At 40.8% G+C, this 21505-nt stretch overlaps 1 protein-coding gene and 2 non-coding genes across 7 annotated transcripts in view; 2 read left to right on the forward strand and 1 right to left on the reverse strand.

Annotated features, from left to right (window-relative positions):
* ATP11C (ATPase phospholipid transporting 11C) overlaps positions 1 to 4739 on the forward strand; it is a 159330-nt gene extending 154591 nt beyond the window's left edge. For 2 of the 5 annotated variants that reach the window (XM_033109351.1, XM_033109342.1), the window contains exons 30-31: positions 638 to 742; positions 3514 to 4738. In XM_033109351.1, the coding sequence (XP_032965242.1) occupies positions 638 to 739 (102 nt within the window). In that variant the 3' untranslated portion in view covers positions 740 to 742; positions 3514 to 4738. Of the gene's footprint in view, positions 1 to 637; positions 743 to 3513 lie in introns of all 5 variants that reach the window. The other 3 variants (XM_033109360.1, XM_033109368.1, XM_033109334.1) reach the window with 2 other exon arrangements.
* An 8662-nt stretch (positions 4740 to 13401) lies between these two features.
* On the reverse strand, positions 13402 to 13510 carry LOC117030317 (U6 spliceosomal RNA). The gene has a single exon (XR_004424365.1). It is a non-coding gene; the product is annotated as a U6 spliceosomal RNA (small nuclear RNA).
* Positions 13511 to 19127: 5617 nt separating this feature from the next.
* Positions 19128 to 19201, forward strand: TRNAT-AGU (transfer RNA threonine (anticodon AGU)). Its single transcript has one exon. It is a non-coding gene; the product is annotated as a tRNA-Thr (tRNA).
* Positions 19202 to 21505: the final 2304 nt, after the last annotated feature.

The raw sequence follows: 21505 nt of genomic DNA on the forward strand, positions 1-21505 counted from the left end.
CTTGACGCCATTTTCTGATTCTTTATGAAAAATTACTGCTCATGCATCATTTTTGTTATCTTCCATTGATACTTAAGAGTATTTTGTCATTTTCCTTTAATCATTTGTTCACCTTCTCAAACTGTCACACTGAAGAGGAAGTGATTTACAAAAACTTGAACAATAAGTCTCTGGTCCCATTGATTCCTAGTATGCAGTAGAAACCACGGCAGGTTAGAACTAATCTGTTCACCAAGACAGGAATGTTTTGCACAAATTTCTCTTCGTTCGATACACTGACAGCATTGGCACAACTCTCAGAGGTGTTCACCAAAAGGAGGGTAAGGTTTACTAAGTAATCAGACCATATTGACTCATCCACCACATAATCTACCAGTGTCATTTCAATAACCCAAGTTTGCCACATACTACTACTGTCTGTATATTTCTACCATGAAAACAGTTCAGTTCCAGTTGGAGACTTTCTTAGGTCTTGAAATGTATTCATTTAAATGTTATGCATTTGCTATCGTGCACTCCTTTGTACTTTGGCCACAAGAGTAGTATATAGGAAATGTTTTTTTTCTTCTATATTTTTATCACCAGGTAGGTTAACCAATCTTCAAATTCTTTAAGTATCTTTACCTCACTATTACAGAGAAATCTGAGCTGTAAAAAGGCATCTGACTCATTATCCACCAGACCTTCAGTCAGACCTCTTCTTTTACGAACATTCTCAGACGAATCTAATATATTGTAACAGGTACCTAGCGTGAAGCGGGCTGGCTTTAAAGAAACGGATTAACAGCATTATAAAGAAAAAAAATGAAAATATCACTCTCTAAATTTTCTCTGCTGTTGGTGTGGTGAACTTTACACTATTCTTCGCAAAAGTATAAAGATGCATTACTTGGAATATGGGGAAATACACATTTTAAATTTGCTAAGCCCCCAAATAAAATTTTAGGCATTTTCCAGAGCTAAAGCGTGTAACGCAATATATTTAATTTGTAAGGAGCAAGTAGTGACGGCAGTGCTGTCATGTGAAAATGCTCCTTAATACTGATCAGGAAATACAATTCGGATTTTAAAACGTGATTTGGAAAATTGAAAGCAAATATTCCAAAATTGCATCTGTATAATATCAAGTCAGTTTAGCATTGCATGTTCTTTTGGGAATTATGTGAAAATAATTCAGTGTGTTTGTATCTCCATGTGCTGTGTCTTGTGTGTTTGCAGATATATACTTAATGTTGTTGTAAATGTGTGATTCCCAAAAATGTATTAATGATCCAGTCTACTGTAATCAGTTTTTAATGTCAAGTTTTATTCAAGCTAAATGTTTCGACTTTCAGAGGTAAAATCTTTCCTAGCCATTCAGGGGGATGTTAGGCTAATGATATACACTGCTTCATAATTAATTTTTCCAGAAATGAGTAAATTCGTTTTGTTCCATGTTCTGTCATTTACCCCCCAAAATATTTGGGAGGCATTGATATGCTGGGGGAGGACTCTCGAACTCAGAATGACTCCTCCATGTGTTTTCTGTTTCCCACTGCAGTGGCCTCTGTCACCTCAGACCTTCATAGGTCTTTTCTCCATCCATGGGAATTTATAGAGTCATTCGTGAATGAGGGTTCCAAGCTTTCCCTCTTGGAAACAACTCGAACCAGCTTAGGGCTGGGCTGTCTTTCATGCTCACGTAAAAATTAATGATTGTTGTGAAAGAAATTGCAGGTCCATTCACTTTGAAACTAACAATTGTGTCCACCTGATAGGCCCACTTTTTCGTCAGCTATCAGCTTGCCCGCCCTCCCGCAAAGAATACATATCGAACTAATGGATTGATTCTGTTGGTTCCTCCATCTCCTGCAGTTCATCGCAGTCGACATCTGCAGTGTTCTTTTGGAAGCCAACTCATTTTGGCCTCAGTCAGCATCTCCCCCACCCCCCGCCCCCATTTGGAGCAACTCACCTGCTTATATTTTCCCTCGGTAATGAGTCTGCTTCTCAGTAGCCTTCAAAGTCTTTGACCCTTTTGTCCCAGATAGCCTTGTCTTCGGCTGTGCGGTGCTATACTGTTTCCAGGTAATTTTGTATCCCCCTGGATTGCTTTCTTCACTTGGTCTGTGGTTTGGGGTACTAGGCTGGGTAGCAGACACTGCTGCTGCTTTTGGCCTCTCCAGGGCTTAACTCCTACGATACCTAACAGAACAGAGGAAGTTGTATTGAAAATGAACAGAGGAAGTAGCCATAAACCCAAAATTAATGGGTTTATGGCTACTAGATTCGAAAATGAAACATTGGCAATTGCCTTAGTTGCCCCTCAAAGTAATTTTGTACATTTATTTTATTTCAAATGTAGTTATTTCTTCCAGTAATGTATTTTCATGTGGCAGTATTTCTCCTCCAAGGAAAATATTTGGCAGTTAGTTTAGCCCCACTGAGTTTGTCCCTTGGTGTTGATAAGGGAACAGCATGACACGTTTTAGAAGTTCTCGATGTGAATGGCAGTCTTATTTTGATTAGAGTCACCATGACCCTGCTATCTGAAAAACTAATAGGAGATCATGGAACGTAAAAAGGAATGGAAGGCACTCGAGAGGACTTCTTGTCCAACCATGGAAAGGAAGGTGCACGAAAATGGGAAGGAAATGATACACCCTTTGAAAGCCTTCCAGCATTCAGGTGTCAAAAGGTTGGATTTTAGAATGGCGAATCGGAATAAGGCTCCCGCCCTCGACATAGGACTTGTACTTTTCAACATGCCTGATTGCCACTCAGGGATCAGTTGTCCTGATGTGCCCCATCCCGATCGTAGCATCTGATAATGTTTAGAGGACAGAAAAGAATGGACAGGTTTCTTAGGGAAATTTCTGTGGTTTCTTTTCCAAAAAGACAATGAAGAAGAAAAACCGAAGAGTCGGTTGACTTGTAGATACATGATGTATGATCCACCAAAAAGAATATTAACTTCTATATGATAGGGAGGAAACCTGTTTCTTTCAGTTAAGGAAAAATACCTTCACAGCAGTCTTTCCAAACTGAATATATCTTTGGACTTTGTCAAAATTAATACACCCAGAAAAACAGTCATTGATTGATTTCATTCAGCGTGTCCTGAGCATTTGCTATGTGCTGGCGATAGAAAGGTAAAGAAAATGTCCCCGTTTTCAAGGAGCTCACAGACTTAAGGTGAGACTCTTGGTGAGGTACGCCTCTGCTGTGGTGGATGGTCCTCATGGTTACAACTATTAGGAGAACCCTGGAGCAATCCAAAAGCAAAAAGCAAGTCTGAATCTATTCAGCTGACAAATTACAAAAGGATTAAAAACTGGTTCTTGTGTCACTTTCTTTTTCCCTGCATGTGAATAAAACTTGGCACTTGGTTAAGACGGTTGCTTTACTCTCATAACAAAACTTACTACTTGATTGACTTACTACTTGATTGATTTTTGAAAATGCTAAACGGATGGTTTCACATGATTATTATTAAGGTAAACCTTTTAACTCTGTACACTTTAAATTTTTCAGAGTCCAACCTTTGAACTGCCTACATTGTTGTCCTACAAGCATGTTGACAGTGGTGACAGCTAAAAAAGAAAACATGAAGAAACAACTACAATAAGCTATCATCTCAGGATACTCAATATGCAACCAACTAAACCACTCTTCTGTCTAGTAGGGTTCAGAATAAATGTCTGTTGACATACCAAATGACTCTCTTAAGCATTTACAGTTATTTTAAGTAGCCGTTATGGCCAAAGCTCAAAGTTATGAGTTTATATGAAAGTTGAAAGTAAGAATATTTAGAATTTCTGGCTTTAGATAGAATAATAAAACTACCAAATGGGTGCTCTTTTAACCCATGAACTCTGTGAATGGATTTAAATACAATAGTGTAAAATAGAAGTCATGCAATGGGAATGGATAGATTTCGCTAATATCTCTTTTTTTGCCTGGCGGAACAAATAGGCTGTTTGGATCACATTTCTTGTTCCTGCTGAATGGTAATCTTAAATTATTTTTTCAAACATATGAAAAGAATACTTGAAAATACAAGAAGACTAAATGATATCAATGCATCAGATAGAATAGTTAATCCTTTCTGTTCACCCACGTGCTAATTTTCCCTTGATAAAATATCCTTGCCAAAAAAATTCCTTGAGCACTTAATGTGGAAAGAATGTTAATTCAGGGTATTTTTGTGAGAATCCCCCCCAAAAAAAAAAATACTTTTGTTCTTCTGAATTAATGGGTTTATGGCTACTAGATTTGAAAATGAAGCATTGGCAATCGCTTTAGTCGCGCCTCAAAGTAATTTTACTGGGATCTGAGGTAAGGTGGGCAAAACCATAGTTACATAAAAGTAAAGGTCATTCTGAACATCCGTCTTTTATAATTTTTTGTAGAGAGGAATAGCTTATTTCAAACTGAATGGTTTTTGTTTGAAAGAGAAGAGAAGAGGCTACATTGGTTCATATATGCAGCACTTTTTTTTTTTAACTTTCCAATTTGGGAAGGAAGGATTCACCCGAGACGTTTCAGCCTGCAGAGCCCTGACTCTGAGCGTGAATGTTGTTTCTCAACAAACTTGGCTGCGTGATGAGCTGACTCTAAACTATGAGAGTCACCTTCATTAAGTCCTGATCTTACTGGGCCAGAAGGAGGTTTTAGCCTCCTAACGAGTTCACGTAAAACATAAAAATAAATGTGAAATGTCTTTATTACATGTTAAAATTTAACACTTTTTTTATATATACATATATATATATATATAAATGACTACATTTGACTCCTAGGTTGAAATGGTCTTTTAAAAGTGTTTTCATACCAGTTTCCATTTTTGGTTGTCTTTCTGGCATGCCTGTACTCTTAGTAGTGTTTATATTGTACCTTGATTTGGGAAAGTATTGGATTCAATCTATACCAATGTATTTATATAGTCCATATGGCACATTTGATTCTTCCATATATATTTTGTGTGAATGTTAAGATGTAGTTTTTCTTAAATTCTAGAAAGGACATAATTTCAGTTATCAGAAACCATTCCATCATTCCTGACCCATTTTCATGATTCACTTTGTTTTCATCTATCAGTATTATTTTTGAATATTTTGTTAGGTTATTCACACCTTACCTAAGAGTGCTGTGTTCTGGTAGCCTGTATCCGAGGCAGTCTGCTGAAAACAAAGTCTACATATTCTTTGCCTATTCCAAAGAGCTAAACAATCAGACCCAGGAAAGCTTTTAATGTTTTGTTGTTCTTGTTCATGTTCGGGTTTTTATACTTGTTGATGTATTGTTATTGTTGTTTTACATAAGAACTATGGGGACTGTGAATACAATGAGAGAGCTGCAATAGATAAAGAGCCTTGTTTAAGGCAGAACCATTGGAGATTTGACATAATCAGAATATCCATGGTAGTGGAAATACAAAATCCTTGCAGCCAGGAAGATGAGTAAGGGGGATTTAGAGTCATGTCTCAGCTACACATTACACTGCAGTTCAAAATCACTTGAAAGAGATATTTTATAAACGAACTTAAAAAATGGCTAGCCGGGGGTTAATAGGTGGAATAACTTGAAGTAAGCCATCCAGTATGCCTAGCACTGTAACCACCTTATTTTGTGGCAGAGAAAGGGGGAAATGTAAGGATAGGGTTATATATCCATCATTTGAATAATTTTGAACTACAGAATGTCCTTGTCATTTTACAACTGTTGTCCATTGTTTGAGGATGTTACCTACTAAACTGAAAACATAAATTCCATACCTGTCACATTAACACCAGCAACAGTAAAAATAAGCCTAAATTTGCAAAATTCACAATAATATACTGATAGAATTTTTTAATAACATGCAGTATACAAACGTGCAGATTTTATGCAAGTATTGACAAAATCATTTTTCAGCTTGCAAAATGGGACTGCAGTATTGCATTTTTCACTAGAGCAATTTTTTACATCTACGTTGTTGCTTTCTATGATGAATGTGAATGCCATCTTTTATGAATGCAACTTGCCTTTTTCATCACAGAAAATTTTGTTTGATGTAATCAATAAACTTTGGTATGATATGATTGCTATTTTAGCCTCTTTTTTTGGAACGGTCTTAGTTGGACATAAAAACGATACGGAAGCAGTTTGGTGATGGGAAATAAGTTTCTAATTTCCTCTTTGCCTGTACAGATCGCAGAAGATGGATAATTTCTATATGCGTTCAACTGGCATTTTAGGACAGTACCTAATTTGGGGAGGTTATGGTATTGGCAGGAGTTCTGCATAAGACTGTGACATCTTGTTACTGCATCGATACACGTCCAGCCAGATCAGCAAATACATATTGAAAGTCGACTCTGCCTTGCGGTGTGCTTGCTGCTGCCCATGCATTGCACGTGGCGTGATGTATGGTCTGTGTCTCCATCCCATTGAAATCATTTGACTCTTAAGTAGCCAGAGATGCAGGGATTTTACAGAAGCTCGAAACTTGGTCCAAAATGTGTGTGTGCACCTCTCTCTCCCTTTCTTTTTCTCTTACCCCCCTGTCTTTCTCTTCCCCTCCTCGCTTCTCTGACATTGCTCGGCCTGCATCCAGGGCCCTGTGAAAGTCCCTTTGGGAAAACCCTGCTCTCCTTGACTGCTGAGAAACTGAAGTTTCTCCACTGTAGCTGGATGCATTACATTTTTACACTTCAGTCTCTGGTTTTGTGGCCTGTTGTTGTTGTTAAATGGGAAATGTGCCATTTTTGGAGGTGAGACCTGCGTTCAAGTTTCAGCTTTGTCACAGAGTCATTTCCCTCTCAGTCCTTTCCTCTCACCTGTGAAATGGTGTCTGGGGAGTGAGGGGTGGTCAGATGAGGTAAAGGATCAAAATTGCTTTGTAGACTGTCATTTGCTTAATCAGGTGAAAGCGTTTTTTTTTTGTATTAGGGATTTTTGTACTGCTTTGACTTTTTAAATGAATAGTTGTCATTTACCAAATCTTCCAAGCTGTGTCTTAGATTCTTTCTACCTTCTTGGAGTTAGTCTGTTCAGCCTTCCTTCCCTTCCCCCAGCCAGCCTTGTGAGGAGCTTCCTCACGGCTGAGCCTGCCCAGGATTGGCCAATAAAGTAAGTATTGTGAGGGTCTTGAGTGGTTTGGCCTCTTCAACAAGAAGCACATGCAAAGGTTAGGGGCTGAGGTTATCACTATGGTTATTCAGTGAATGTGTCCAGAGCTGAAGTGCGGGATGCATACTAATGAAGCTTGAAGGGCCGAGTTCTGGGAATAGTTGTCAGAAAAGAAGGGACTTAATCATTTCACGACTTTTTTTTTTTTATTAATTTGACACATTTTTTTCCCAAGCAACCAATGGGGCAAGGGAACGTGGGCTCAGTTCCTAGTATGTGGACCCTTTGTGTTGAAGAAATGTTGCCCTGTGGATCAAGCAAGCCATCATCTCGTGGACCTTAGGAGCAAGTGCTAGGAGCAGGCCTCTGGCTGAAAGAAACAGTGCACCCACCTCTGTCTTGGTGGGCCAGAATTCTTGCTGGCGCTGTCTCTTTGGGTGGGGAGGGACAAAGGACGCCCATGGCTACAATGCCTGCTGTTTCTTTGGTCTCTTCATCTATTTGCAAGAGCATATTTCCTTCCAGTAAAGCCACTAAAATCCCAACTCATGCTAGCTAACCTGTATACAGCACTTGCTATGTGCCAAGGCACTGTGGTAGTAACGTTACATGTTTTCACTCTGATAATTCAGCAACCCTATGAAATAGGTATTAACATTTCTCCTTTTGACAGGTAAACCAAATCACAAACCAAGGTCACAGTTCAGTAAAGCCACATTTGGAACCCAGGTTTTCTGACTAGAATGCGTGCCCTTAACCAATCATTGTATGATCCCGATGGCCTGAATAACCATACAGTATCCCTACAAATACAAAATACTAATGTTAACCACGAGAGAGCATTAGACACACCCAAGTCGAGGGGTATTCTGCACAATAACTGGCTTTCAGTTGTCAAAATTATCAAGATCATAAAAGGCCACGACTAAGGAAAGCCCAGAAACAGACGACATGATCCTCAGTTGGATGGTACACCAGAAATTGGACATTAGTGAGATTTCTTGAAGTATGACTATGGCATATATATTATATACAATTATATAAGTTATAGCAATGTTAATTTCCTGAGTTTTATGCTTGGATTATATGTTATATTTTGGAGAATCAATGGAAAGTATATGGGAATTCTTTACTATTTTCGCAACGTAAGTCTAAAATTATTTTAAAGGTTAATTTGAAAAATTAAAAAGTTAAAACAATGACGCATAGAAGTAATAATGGGAGAGAACGTTAAATTGAATTTACTGTAGAAGACTAAAATATAACTTATTACCTAATACCGTGTTTCCCCGAAAATAAGACCTAGCCGGACCATCAGCTCTAATACGTCTTTTGGAGCAAAAATTAATATAAGACCCGGTCTTATTTTACTATAAGACCAGCTCTAATATGATATGATATAATATAATTAATATAATGTAAGACGGGGTCTTATATTAATTTTTGCTCCAAAAGACGCATTAGAGCTGATGGTCCGGCTAGGTCTTATTTTCGGGAAAATACGGTATCTGCATCTGCATAGTGCTTTTCGGAATGTTTTTACATACCTCATTTCATCTTCACAACAGCCCTCTATAGAGATCATGAAACTTTAGATTCTTACAGATGAAGAAGCTGCCTCGGATAGGTGAGTGATGTTGCCCCCAGTTCCACAGGACTGAACCTGGGTCTGACACACGGGTTTCCCACTACACCACAATGCTGTTTGGGACTCCAAAAGCATGTCCTACCAGATTCTAGAACGATTAAAAAACAAACTTTACTGCAGTCATTTTCCTGGGGGCCATCAGTAGGCCGTCAGTCCTACTCCAAATCAAACCATGAACAGGAGTCATGCCAACAGTCAAGTGTTGAGGTGGGTGGGTTCAGAATGCTCCAGGCCCAGGTTCTCCCTTTTGTCCCTAAACTGGGCTTCCCTCAAGTACTAGTACTGGTGTCGCAGGCAAGTGTTAGCCTACCCCTGCTTCCTGCCATCTGAGTGAGAATACAAGCCAGCAACCTCCGATTTATGAGGCATCAGGGCTAGTCACCTACCACTGGTATCTGAAGTACGTACTCAAAGTAAGAACATGGAGATACTGCCAGCACTCGTCTCAAACGATTTACCCCACTGCTACCAAAATCTGGTTGTCATGACATTCAGCATTTCCCAAACTGGGCTGTATCAAAGTAGAGCCCTGGGAAGCGTCATTTGGTTTTCTTGAAAAAGTGGGTTCCCTGATTACATAACTTCGGGAAGTTCTGTGTTTGATTTTCTCCTGTTTGAAAAGTTACAATACATACTAGAACATTCAAGTCTCAGAGATATAATAGTAAAGCCGTTTGATTTTGTTTAACCCATTATGCTGCAAACACTGGACCACAGAACCCATTTTGTACAGCCCATCTAACAACAAATCATTGGGTACCAGTTTTCCATAGAATATACATTAGGAAATAATAGCTAGGTTCTCGACACTGGTAAGTCTATGAATCACACTCTCCTCCCCACTCACTTGATGGAGTTCATTTTCACGATCTGAGAAAGACTTAAATGAAGATAGTTTTAAAGCCAAAAGCATCAGTCAAGGTCCATACTGGAAAACAGACCATTCCATGTATTTAAAATGGAGGGAACTTCATACAGGGAATTCATTACATATGTGATGGCAGAGCTGAAAAGCCAACTGACGACTCTGCAAAGCAACCAGAGATTAGAAAGAGTAGGAGGCCAGAACCACTGTTAGGCTGGGGGAACAAAGAGGAAGTAGAGATCCTGGAGTCTATGACCTGGTCACTTAGCAAAAATGGGAATCACCACAGGCCTATCTGGCAGCTGGGGTCACAGTCTCGGTGCTTGTTGGAGATGCAACCTGAGGTGGAAACTGGCTTCTCCCACCTGTCCCCCGATTTCCAGCCAGTGTCTTCAATTGGCTGGACCCAGCTAGAAGTAGCTAAAATGGGGAGCCTGGGAAACAGTTTGAAGGCGTCACTCCTCACCCCTACATTGCAGAGCAGGGAAGGGTGAGGAATGTATCGGAGGGAAAACAGGCCCAGAGCTGGCACATCATGCGTTTAAGGAGTCAGATTCAAATTTAATGTTCTAATTGAGTATATTAAATATAAAGATGAAACTTTAAGGAGCTAGGTTTTAGCCCTTTATAAACATCACCCTTTGTATTTCCCATATGAAGAAAATAAAAGTGGGGGCAGCTGGTTAGCTCAGTTGCTTAGAGCACAGTGCTCTTAACAACAAGGTTGCTGGTTCGATCCCCACATGGGCCACTGTGAGCTGCGCCCTCCACGACTAGACTGAAACAACTACTTGACTTGGAGCTGATGGGTCCTGGAAAAACACACTTAAAGTTTTTTAAAAATTTTTTCTACAAAAGAAAAATGTGGAGAAACTAATTTGAACTCACTTCTGTAATATATTTAGTGTGGTACAGATGATAAATTTTTATGGATGCATAGATTAATGAAAGTAGAAGGCACTTGTATAATACTGCCTTCTCAAAGACACTTGAGCGTTTAAAAATGAGCTAAATGAAGGAATAATATATTGATAAATGAAGTTCACCTCCATCCTATTCAAAATTCAAGAACAACTCACAAAGATCTGGATAAAGCAATATTCATTGCGTATGGAACAATTTTCCCACTCTTCATGCTCCTGCCCGCACCCATAAAACAGGCACCCTCACTCTCTATGAAACGTGGAACAGGGTTTCTGATCCTCTCTAAGCACTCAAGTTACTAACTTGGGAGCCTGGAGAAGGTGTTGAGAGAGAGAGAGAGAGAAAGAGAAAGAAAGAGGTTAGTTCAGCCCACTTTAGCCCTTTCTCAGAGATGCCAGCTTGCAGGCTGCTGGTGTTCTTTTTTCCATTCCTGAGTCTTCCATGCAGTAAGCTCTTTGGGGGCAGGGCGGAGGAGGTGCCTTCAGTTTTTCAGCCACTAAATCTGTGACTAAATGGGTTTTTTTCAAAGTTTGATGATTTAAAATTTTATTTAAGTATAGTTGGCATATAAGATTATGTTGGTTACATTCATTTCAGGTGTACAATATGGTGATTTGACATTTTTATACCTTACAATGTGATCATCCCACTAATTCTAGTATTCATCTGTCACCTGCAAACTTATCACAATATTACTGACTATATTCCCTTTCACCTTTTTCACCCTTCCCCCCACAGCCTCCCTTCTGGTAACCATCCTTTTGGTCTCTGTGTCTATGAGTCTCTTTCTGTTTTGTTTGTTCATTTTGTTTTTTTTGGATTCCATATATAAGTGAAACCGTATGGTATTTGTCTTTCTGTGCCTGACTTATTTCACTTAGCATAATACCCTCTAGGTCCATCCAAGGTGTCACAAATGGTAAGATTTCATTCTTTTTCATTGCTGCGGAATAGTACATTTTGTGTGTGTGCAAGTGTATACATACACCACATCTTGTTTAAATGGATTCTAAATACAATTCAGGGAAGGTCACTTTGGTCTCAGGCTAGCCCAAGTTTTTTAAAATGCAACTTTGCAAATAATGAACAGCTCTTATCTTTATGGCCTAGAGCCATGCTGGGACTATCCAGGATATTTAACAAGTGTGTTAAATTAATGAATACATCTGATGCCTGAGCTATTTCTCAACGGCTTTGAACTCAGACGGCAGTGAGACACGAGTATGACAATGTATGGAGGGAGTGTTTTTCCGCATTTTTCACTTTACCTCCTCCTTATTTAGATAGGCAGCCCTGAGCTCATTACCTTAAGGAGTATATAGCATTGGAAAAGCACAAAATTACCTGCACAACCTTTTGGCTTTTGTGTTCCAAAGGTGCATCATTCACAAGAATGTAGAAGGTTTGCAGAGGCGAGAAAAGGGGAGTCATGAGCGTAGAGTGTCTTGGAATTGCGTGATGATAGAGCCCTCCCCCAGGCTGCTGGAGGAGAACTGAGAAAGCGCTCTTTGAGTGCATGCAAAGAGCAGAACAACTTAGGCTCTCCTGCTGAGCAGCACCTTCAGGGAAACAGCAGGAATGGGGAGATCAACAATGGGGTGCCTCTAGGCAGACAGGACCCTAGTCAGCCTTGGCTCGGACTTCCGTGCCCCGACTTGATAAGAGCCAGGCAAGTTGGCTGTAGGTGACACCATGTAGATTGGAATGATGGACCTCTCAGGTGTCAAGGTGTGTGGATAATAACTGAGGACGAGATAGGTGCCTCGTCCATCTCCCAACACCTTGAAACTGCATTAGCTCCAGGAACCATAGTACAACTCTGAGGAAAGGGGGACCCAGGAGTGACGATTTTTATTCGTTCACTCATTCATTCTACAGATCAGCAGAATGGAGGCTAAGCAGGGTCAGAAATTGAATTTAATCAGAATTTGTAAATGTATTTATTGAGCACCCCCTCCCGCCACCCCGCATTTGCTGATTTCCTTAACAGCTGCCTTTCGTGTTGTTTTTAAAGCATTATCTCTTTCATCCTGCACTGTCAATGTCTACGTAATTGGATTTTCTAGATAACTGCAATTTACTCATTTAGGCATTAAAACTTTTCCTCTAGATCATTGCCAGTGGAAGTCTTTTATACTTTGTTGCACTCTTGTCTGCAAATGGCACAGAATATCGCCTCACCTCTTGATGACACTGGGTCATCATGGATATCCAGTACAGTGCCCGGCAAGAAGTACAGTGGTGCCCACATTTGGGCACCTCCACACTGCTTGGCTTTAAGGGGTTACCGGCTTGTTTTTTTAATAAATTTTATTGGGGAATATTGGGGAACAGTATGTTTCTCCAGGGCCCATCAGCTCCAAGTTGTCCTTCAGTCTAGTAGTGGAGGGCACAGCTCAGCTCCAAGTCCAGTCGTCGTTTTCAATCTTAGTTGCAGGGGGCACAGCCCACCATCCCACACGGGAATTGAACCGGTAACCTTGTTGTTGAGAGCTCTCGCTCTAACAAGCTGAGCCATCCGGCCACTCCTCCGGCTGCTCAGCGGCAGCTCGTTGTCTTCAATCTAGTTGTGGAGGGCGCAGCTCACTGGCCCATGTGGGAATCGAACCAGCAACCCTGTTGTTCAGAGCTCACGCTCTAACCAACCGAGCCATCTGGCTGCCCCCCAGCTTTCTTTCCACAGTCGTCCTGGCACCTCCCTTGCTCTCATTGTCGGTTGTTATTACTTCTTGTGACATTCATAGCATATCTGCTTCCTTTCTTTTTTTTTATCTTAATAGTAGTTTACTTTTTTGTATTTTTTTCAATTACAGTTGACATTCATTCTTATATTAGTTTCAGGTACGAAGTGATTCACCCGATAAGTCTAGTAACAAATATGGAACTTGTCATGAATTTGTGTGTCATATTTGCGCGGGGGCCATGCTAGTCGTCTCTGTATCGTTCCAGTTTTAATATTGTGTGCCGCCCAAGCGAGCACATCTGCTTTCTTCCTCTTCTCCCACTGATTTCTTTTTAAATTAGAACAAATAACTGACTAAAAATCCAGATGAATACGTGTGTGAGAACTGGGTACGTGCTGATCTTGGGCTGTACCGAGCTCTCAGGGCGGGTACCCGCTCCTTCCCACCCCAGAGCCTCAGGAATCACGTAAAAAGCCTGGTTCAAGACATTCCTCCAGGCCTGTCCTACCTGCTTTCTGTGCTGAGCCTCTCATGCGTGAAATTCCACACAGCTAGAACTTGCCTTCCCATCTGTCTTCCCCTTTTGTGGAAACTCCATGGGACACTGCTACTCTTTTTTGCTTACACCTCCATGCTCCACAGCCCAACAACCTAGGCTGTCCCGGGCTCCCAGGCTGCCGCTGACCGGTCCCTGTAGCTTGCCTTTCTGTTCAGCGAGGAAGATCAGACACTGCTTTCGAAACGATGAAGGGAAGGCTCTGAGTGGGGAGCCCCTGAGGATTTTTCTGAAGAAAGTTTATGGACTTGAAAGCACATATTGTGCCAAAGTCTACATGAAAGTCTGTAAACTTTATTCAGAAAAATCCTCAGAAACATTCTGATCTTCAGTGTGTTTGAGATAGTTAATATCTTCGCCTCGTAAGTGATTTCCAAGGAGTCATTGGACACAGAACTTTATGATTTGCTGAATTCAGGTGTGGCACAGGGTCAGTATAGTATTCAACATACAGCATGATGTAGGAGAAAGTGTCAAAAGCAGGGGGATCTGAGTTCAAGTTTTAGCTCAGCCACATACGGGTCGTATGACCTTGGGCAAGTCAATCTCCCAGTGACCTAATCTGTAAAATGGGGGTAACATATCTACCCTGCAGTGTTGAGAGGATTATATGAGATCATGCATGTAAACACCTAGTACAGACACTGACCTTAGCACATACTAGGTACTAAGAAATTGTAAAACATCTTAACATTTTGATTAAACCATAGAATGAGTAGTAAATGAAAGCAAGGAAACTTTGGAAACGCATTCAATTAAACACCCTAATTTTACATAGAAGAAAACTGAGGTACAAAGAAGGGGAAGTGAGATATACAGAGTCACACAACCAATTAACTGCAGAGACAGGACCAGATGCCATATCTCTGGAAATAGGAAGCCAGCACATTTTTGTCTTTTCAAATACTTGCAATGTTTTGAGTTTCTATAATTGGCAATTGTTACACAACTTTTCCATTTTTCCCTTTCACCTACTGGACTGCGTTTTGCCTCTTGGAGCAACACAAAACAAGATGACTCCTTTGACAAGACAGCCTCTCACTTATCTCAGAATTGCTCTCATGTTCATCCACCGCTTCTCCAAGATACCTAGCATCTCCAATGCTGTCAACTGATCCTTTGCATGACAGGCTTTCCAGAACCATCACCATCCCGGTCATCTGTCTCTGACTAGGCTCCCATTCATCAATGTCCCTCCTAAAAGGTGGCGCTGAAAACAGTGTACAGTGTTGCGGCTATACGGAAGAACAATTACTTTCCTTGATCTTTCAACTCTGTTTCCATTGCAGTGACCAAGGACCGTGTTTGCTTTCTTTATCAGCCATATCATGCTGTTGGCCCAGATATTTCACATACACTGTTGCCAAGCCATGAGTCCCTGTATTGGTTTCCTAGGGCTGGCATAACAATTTACTAACTACAGACCTCGTGGCTTCAAACAACAGAAAATTATTCTCTCCTAGTTCTGGAGGCTAGAAGTCTGAAATCAAGGTATCAACAGAACCACACCCACTCAGGAGGCTCTATAGGAATTCTTTCTTGGCTTGTGGCTCCGTTAAGTCTGATCTCTGCCTCCTTTTTCTCTTCCTGTGTCTCTTATAAGAATGCTTGTCATTGGATTTAGAGCCCACTGGGATAATCCAGGGTGACCCCATATTTAGATCCTTAATCACATGTGCAAAGACTCTTACAAAATATGGTAACATTCACAGGTTCCAGGGATTATGACAGGGACATATCTTTTTGGAGCCACCATTCGACCCAGTACAGCCTATTTGTTGGAACATGAATGCAAGACTTTTTATTTACCCATGTTTTATTTATTGTTGATCCTGCTAGGCCACACCAGCTTGTTTAAAAATTGTATCACAGGGGCGGCTGGATGACTCAATTGGTTAAAGAGTGATCTCTGAACAGCAGGGATGTCAGTTCCATTCCCACATGAGCCAGTGAGCTGCGCCCTCCAAAACTAGACTGAAGACAACGAGCTGCTGCTGACCCTCTGGAGGGGCGGCCGGATGGCTCAGTTAGTTAGAATGCAAACTCTTAACAACAAGGTTGTCGGTTCAAGTCCCACATGGGATGGTGAGCTGCGCCCCATGCAACTAAAGATTGAAAACGGCGACTGGACTTGGAGCTGAGCTGCGCTCTCCACAACTGATTGAAGGACAATGACTTGGAGCTGATGAGCCTTGGAGAAACACACTGTCCCCTAATATTCCCCAATAAAATTGATTTTAAAAATAAATTGTGGGCCGGCCCGGTGGCTCAGGCGGTTGGAGCTCCGTGCTCCTAACTCCGAAGGCTGCCGGTTCGATTCCCACATGGGCCAGTGGGCTCTCAACCACAAGTTTGCCAGTTCAATTCCTCGAGTCCCGCAAGGGATGGTGGGCTCCGCCCCCTGCAACTAAGATTGAACACCACACCTTGAGCTGAGCTGCCTCCCAGATGGCTCAGTTGGTTGGAGCACATCCTCTCAACCAGAAGGTTGCCAGTTCGACTCCCACAAGGGATGGTAGGCTGCGCCCCCTGCAACTAGCAACGGCAACTGGACCTGGAGCTGAGCTGCGCCCTCCGCAACTAAGATTGAAAGGACAACAACTTGACTTGGAAAAAAGTCCTGGAAGTACACACTGTTCCCCAATAAAAAAGTCCTGTTCCCCTTCCCCAATAAAATCTTTTAAAAATAAATAAATAAATAAATAAATAAATAAATTGTATCACAATAATAAGAGTACAGTGTCTTGCTGATCTTGCATTTACCTGCTACTGTGGAAACTCTAATCACCCATCCAAGTTATCTCTCCTGCAGGCTCTCCTAAGAGCTCTGTCCATATATCTGAAGGTCTCTGTTCCTACTCTGCCTCCCTACAGTGAGGAGTTCACATCCAGAAAGCTGCTGTGAAGGGAGATTTCCCACCATGGATCCTACCATGTGATTGATGTTGTACCCCTAGAGGTAGGTGTCACGGGGGGAAGCCCTCCCTACAGCTCTACCATGGTCCCTAAACTATTTCCCTTGTGCTCCCTATGCCTGACATACATGTCCTATAGTGCCGTCTTTCCCTAGTTGGAGGAGAACCTGGGCCTGATTCCCCATGGGGCCTGAGCCAAAGGACAATCTGAGTGATGGAGGCATTCGCACTCTGACCCAGGCTAAGGGCACAGGCTATCTGCTCCCATCGCTCTCTGGACTTCCCTTTTCATATCATTTGTTCAGTAGCTTCCTTCCCTGCTGGTCTGCAGACTCCACTGAAGGCATTGACGAAGCCAGTCTTGTTCATCACTGTCCTCATTGACCCGTGCATCGGCCACACAGCAGGACCCCTAGTAAACGTTTATTGAGTGAACAAATGATGAATGACTGGTGGCACTAGGTCCCCTGAGAGAAAGTTGTGAAAGTCACCTCTGTCACCCTATACCTGCTCCGTTGTCATCCTGAGGCAGCCCCGCATAGAAGTGAAGTATGTGGACTCGGCCACTCACTGAGAGGGGTGACCTTGAGCATGTCCCGTGTACCACAGGCTCGTCATCTGTAGATTGGAGATGATAACAGTGCGAACCTACATCATATGGTTGTTGTGTGGGCGAACTACATGTAAAGTATTTAGAAAAGTACCTGGCACAAAGTAGGGCCTATGTACATTTGGTCAAATAATGACATCATACGTTATTGGAACACATAGTTTCCTCCACTATACTAGTAAGCTCCCCGAGGGCAGGACTCCTGTCTGGTTTTGCTCTCCAAATGTTGATCAGTGGCTAGCAGTGTCTAGAAAATTGTATGAGCTCAATGTTTGTTGAATGAACGAACAAATGAACTAATGAAACTTCTGTACTCAAAGTCTTTCTCTCTTCTTCTAATAACTAGCCTAATGACTGTCCCTGTGCCTTGACACATCACTTAAGTGACTTCCTTCCCGTAGGCTCCTCAGCCCCTTTCTCAATCTAGACATACTGCAGTCATCTTGCAGATCTAGACACGCACGCTGCCATACAGATACGTACTCACAATAGCACAATTGTAGGTCTGCGCTGGACTCCCCGATGCAGTAGCTTTTAATCTACTGTCCCAATTTGCTGAGATCTTTTACATTTTGATTCTATTAGGTTGGTGCAAGAGTAATCGCGGTTATTGCATTTATTTTTAACCTTTTAAACCGCAATTACTTTTGCACCAACCTAATATAATCTCTGGTAATAGTGCTGCCTCCAAGCTGTGTGATATCTGCAGATTGGATAGATTTGCCTTTTAAGATTTGATTCAAGTTACTGACCCAAAATAAATAACTTTGTGTAACTGCAATTCATTACACAACTCTATATATTGAAAATTGCATACAGGGCAAAATGTAAATGTATACTCTTTGCAATAACAGATCAGCAGTCATGAACGAGAAAATTCTAGAAGTAGTAACTGCTTTATAAAGATATGGAAGAAAAAATATATGGAAAATGATAGCTGAATGTAATATGTAAGGTGGCAAACATTAGTGATTTATACTACTGAAAAATAGTGAACTCAAGAGTGTAATGCCGTTGTAAGATCGAAGTATCAAAAGCAAATCTCTGCCGTGAGCTGCCATGAGCTGCCGTGAGCGGCCGGCCAGCGACCAGCTGGCTCAGCCGGGTAGCTCCTAACACCAACAGGAGCCAGGGAGCTGCGTCCTACAGGAGCCAGGGAGCTGCGTCCTCCACAACTAGACTGAGAACAACGGCTTGATCTCGGAGTTGGGGTGGGGGGAGGGGAGAAGGGGGAAAAAAATCTCCCGTTTTTAGTACAGTTCAACAGGATGCGTATTTGTGGGAGACATTCCACTTAGATTTATCTGATAATTAAACTTATGTGAGCCATCACAGGACAGATGGCTGTGCTATTTGAAACAAATTATAACCTTTAAGGATGAACATGTACTATTGAAATCTAAATATAAATTTGCTTTGAATTTTAATTGAATAGTACTATTATTTAACAGGTGAAACTGATGTGAAGACTTCAGAATGTTTTTTTTAAATGAAGTAAGAATACATCTTAAATGACAAAAATGTTAGCAGGTGACGGTTATTTGTGCAATTTGTCAATATTTCTGAGAGCTTTTGAAAACCCTTCCCTGACATTTAAATTATCTGTTCTATTGAATAAATTTTGAACTAGAAAAGGATGACAGATTTTTATCTTGTTTTCTTTCCATGCCTTAAAATTGGCCTGTATATCAAATTCCAATAGCAATGTTAACTTTCTTGTCAATCACTAAAGTATCATCAAAGTGTGTAAGTACCATTGTGCTCACGGCTGGCATATTTAACACTTCCCCCCAGGAACCCTCCTTTTGATTATAAGAAATCTGACCCTGGGGTGGCCAGTTAGCTCAGTTGGTTAGAGAGTGGTGCTAGTAACACCAAGGTTGCCGGTTCGATCCCTGCATGGGCCATCGTGAGCTGCGCCTTCCTTAAAAAAAAAAAAGAAAAGAAAAAGGAAAGAAAGAAACCTGACCATTTGATTGAAAGTACTGTCTAATCCAATGTTTAGATTTCAGTGTTGTTGTTTCTTTAAATTATCATCCGTGTGGTATTTGTGTACTTAGAATTTTTTTTTTTTTTTTAAGGAGGGCGCAGCTCACAGCGGCCCATGCAGGGATTGAACCTGCAACCCTGGTGTTATTAGCGCCACACTCCAACCAACTGAGCTAACCGGCCACCCTTGAAATTTTTAACAAGGGGGGTATGGAGCAACACATTGTGCAAATGTAATCTGTTAACCTTATGTCTTCATTAGTTCGATATTTGAAACTTAGACATGTTTTTCTTCACACTTATTTAAAAAATATTGCCAGTGGGAAATGAGTATGCTTTAATGTTGGGTTAAAAAATATATATAAAAAAAATATTCAAAATTATAAACAATATGACCTCAAAATAACTGGAGGGAAAATGCCATTTTAACTATGGTGGCCAGTGAAGAACACAATTAAGGCTGGGTTTTGCTTCTCTGTCTCTTTATGCTTTTCCACAGCTTACAAATCGTCCACAATGAGCATGCATTACTCTTGTAATAAAAAAAAACCCACAAAAAATAACAAATAAATTGAACAGTTATTCTTAAAGATTGAAGCGTAATAAATTTGAACAGTTTAATACTCCCATTTCTTGGGTAAGAACTTTAACCTGAATTCCTGTTCTAACTTTGTCAGTGACCCCTTTTAATTTGAATACTGAAATATACGTTGTCAATCCATAAAAGCTGCTCATTTATGCAAAACATGGTGCAAGTGAAGTTCAGTGCAGAAAACCAGAGCTGTGATATTTCTGTTCATTTACACTTTCATTTTCAAACGTGGAGTCACTGAGGGATTGCTTGGCTGCAAATTCCAGATAGGGATCTGAGTGATGCTCTAACACTAGGTAGATCCCCGGGCATTTGCACAGTGGGTGCTTTCTCAAATGTCCTTCTTCCAACCTCCACCTGTCTCTCCTCTTCCACTTCTGTATCTTCTGTGCAGTGGTCAGTGTGGTGACTTTCTTCTAGTGCCATTCTCTGTGCCCTGGGTAGAGAATGTGATGAAACTCTGACGATGCCAGTAAATGTTCGGAGAGAGTTTGAGAAAAGAGATGGCAGAAATGCCAATCCATGATCCTAGATGTCCTAAAAGGATAGTCCTAAGATGACAAATTGATGAGTAACTTTGTACTTTTAGTACAAGAAACAAGCCAAAAAGCAAACAGACCCATAAAAGGATTTGTTCAAATGGCGAAAATATCTACCATTGCTGTATTAGAAGAATTTCAGAAAAATGATTTTAGAAAGTTACTTCATTTCAGACAAAAATCCATTTTAGTTGACCTGATGTTTTCCTTATTTAATAAGAGCTTTATTTTTTCTGGTTTTAGTGATATCTATTCAAAATCAAGAAATACCTAATAATATAAATAAAAAAGTCACTTAACACCCCAACCCCCCCCAGCTAACCATATTCTTCAGACGATCTCTCTATGCACATGTATATACACATAACATATACACATATGTTTAATTTTATATAAATTGAACCATGTTATACATACTATTTCATGTATATTTTTAACCAAGAAAAGCCATGAAAACCTTTCCACGTTAATTAATTCAGATATTGATTACATGTACATTGATTATTTAACCATTCCCTAGTTGATGGCTATTTAGGTTTCTCCACCCCACCCCACCCCCCCGCCGGCTATTCTGAATGTGGCAATGCATTCTGGACAAAAAAATTTACACGCTTATCAGACTAGCTTCCAGTATAAAATCAAAGATGGGAAATTCCTAGGGCAAAGGATGTGCACATTTAAAATTATGATACATATTGACAAATTATCCCTCAGAAGAGCTGTATCAATCTGTACCCCCAACAACAGTGACCTCATTTACCCTCACCATTAAGTATTATCCACCTTTTATCATTCCCAATAGATAGATGGGCCTTGGCAAACCAGGACGCATGGGCCAGACCCACTCAGGATAGTCAGCATCTTTGCTTTCATAGGGTTGTTTAAACAAAAAACAATGAAGACTGTGACGGACTGCATTGTGGTCCAGAAAATAGAAATTTCTACTATTTAGACGTTTACAGAAAAGGTTTGCAAACTACTGGTTTAGAGGAAAATACTAGTGTCTTACTCTTTGGTCATTTTTTGCTTCTCTTTGCTTATTTGTGAGTTGAAATATTTATTTTTATTTTTTGGGGTGGGGTAATATTGGA

The sequence above is a fragment of the Rhinolophus ferrumequinum genome, chromosome X (assembly GCF_004115265.2).
Source record: "Rhinolophus ferrumequinum isolate MPI-CBG mRhiFer1 chromosome X, mRhiFer1_v1.p, whole genome shotgun sequence".
In the NCBI taxonomy this organism is placed as follows: Eukaryota; Metazoa; Chordata; class Mammalia; order Chiroptera; family Rhinolophidae; genus Rhinolophus; species Rhinolophus ferrumequinum.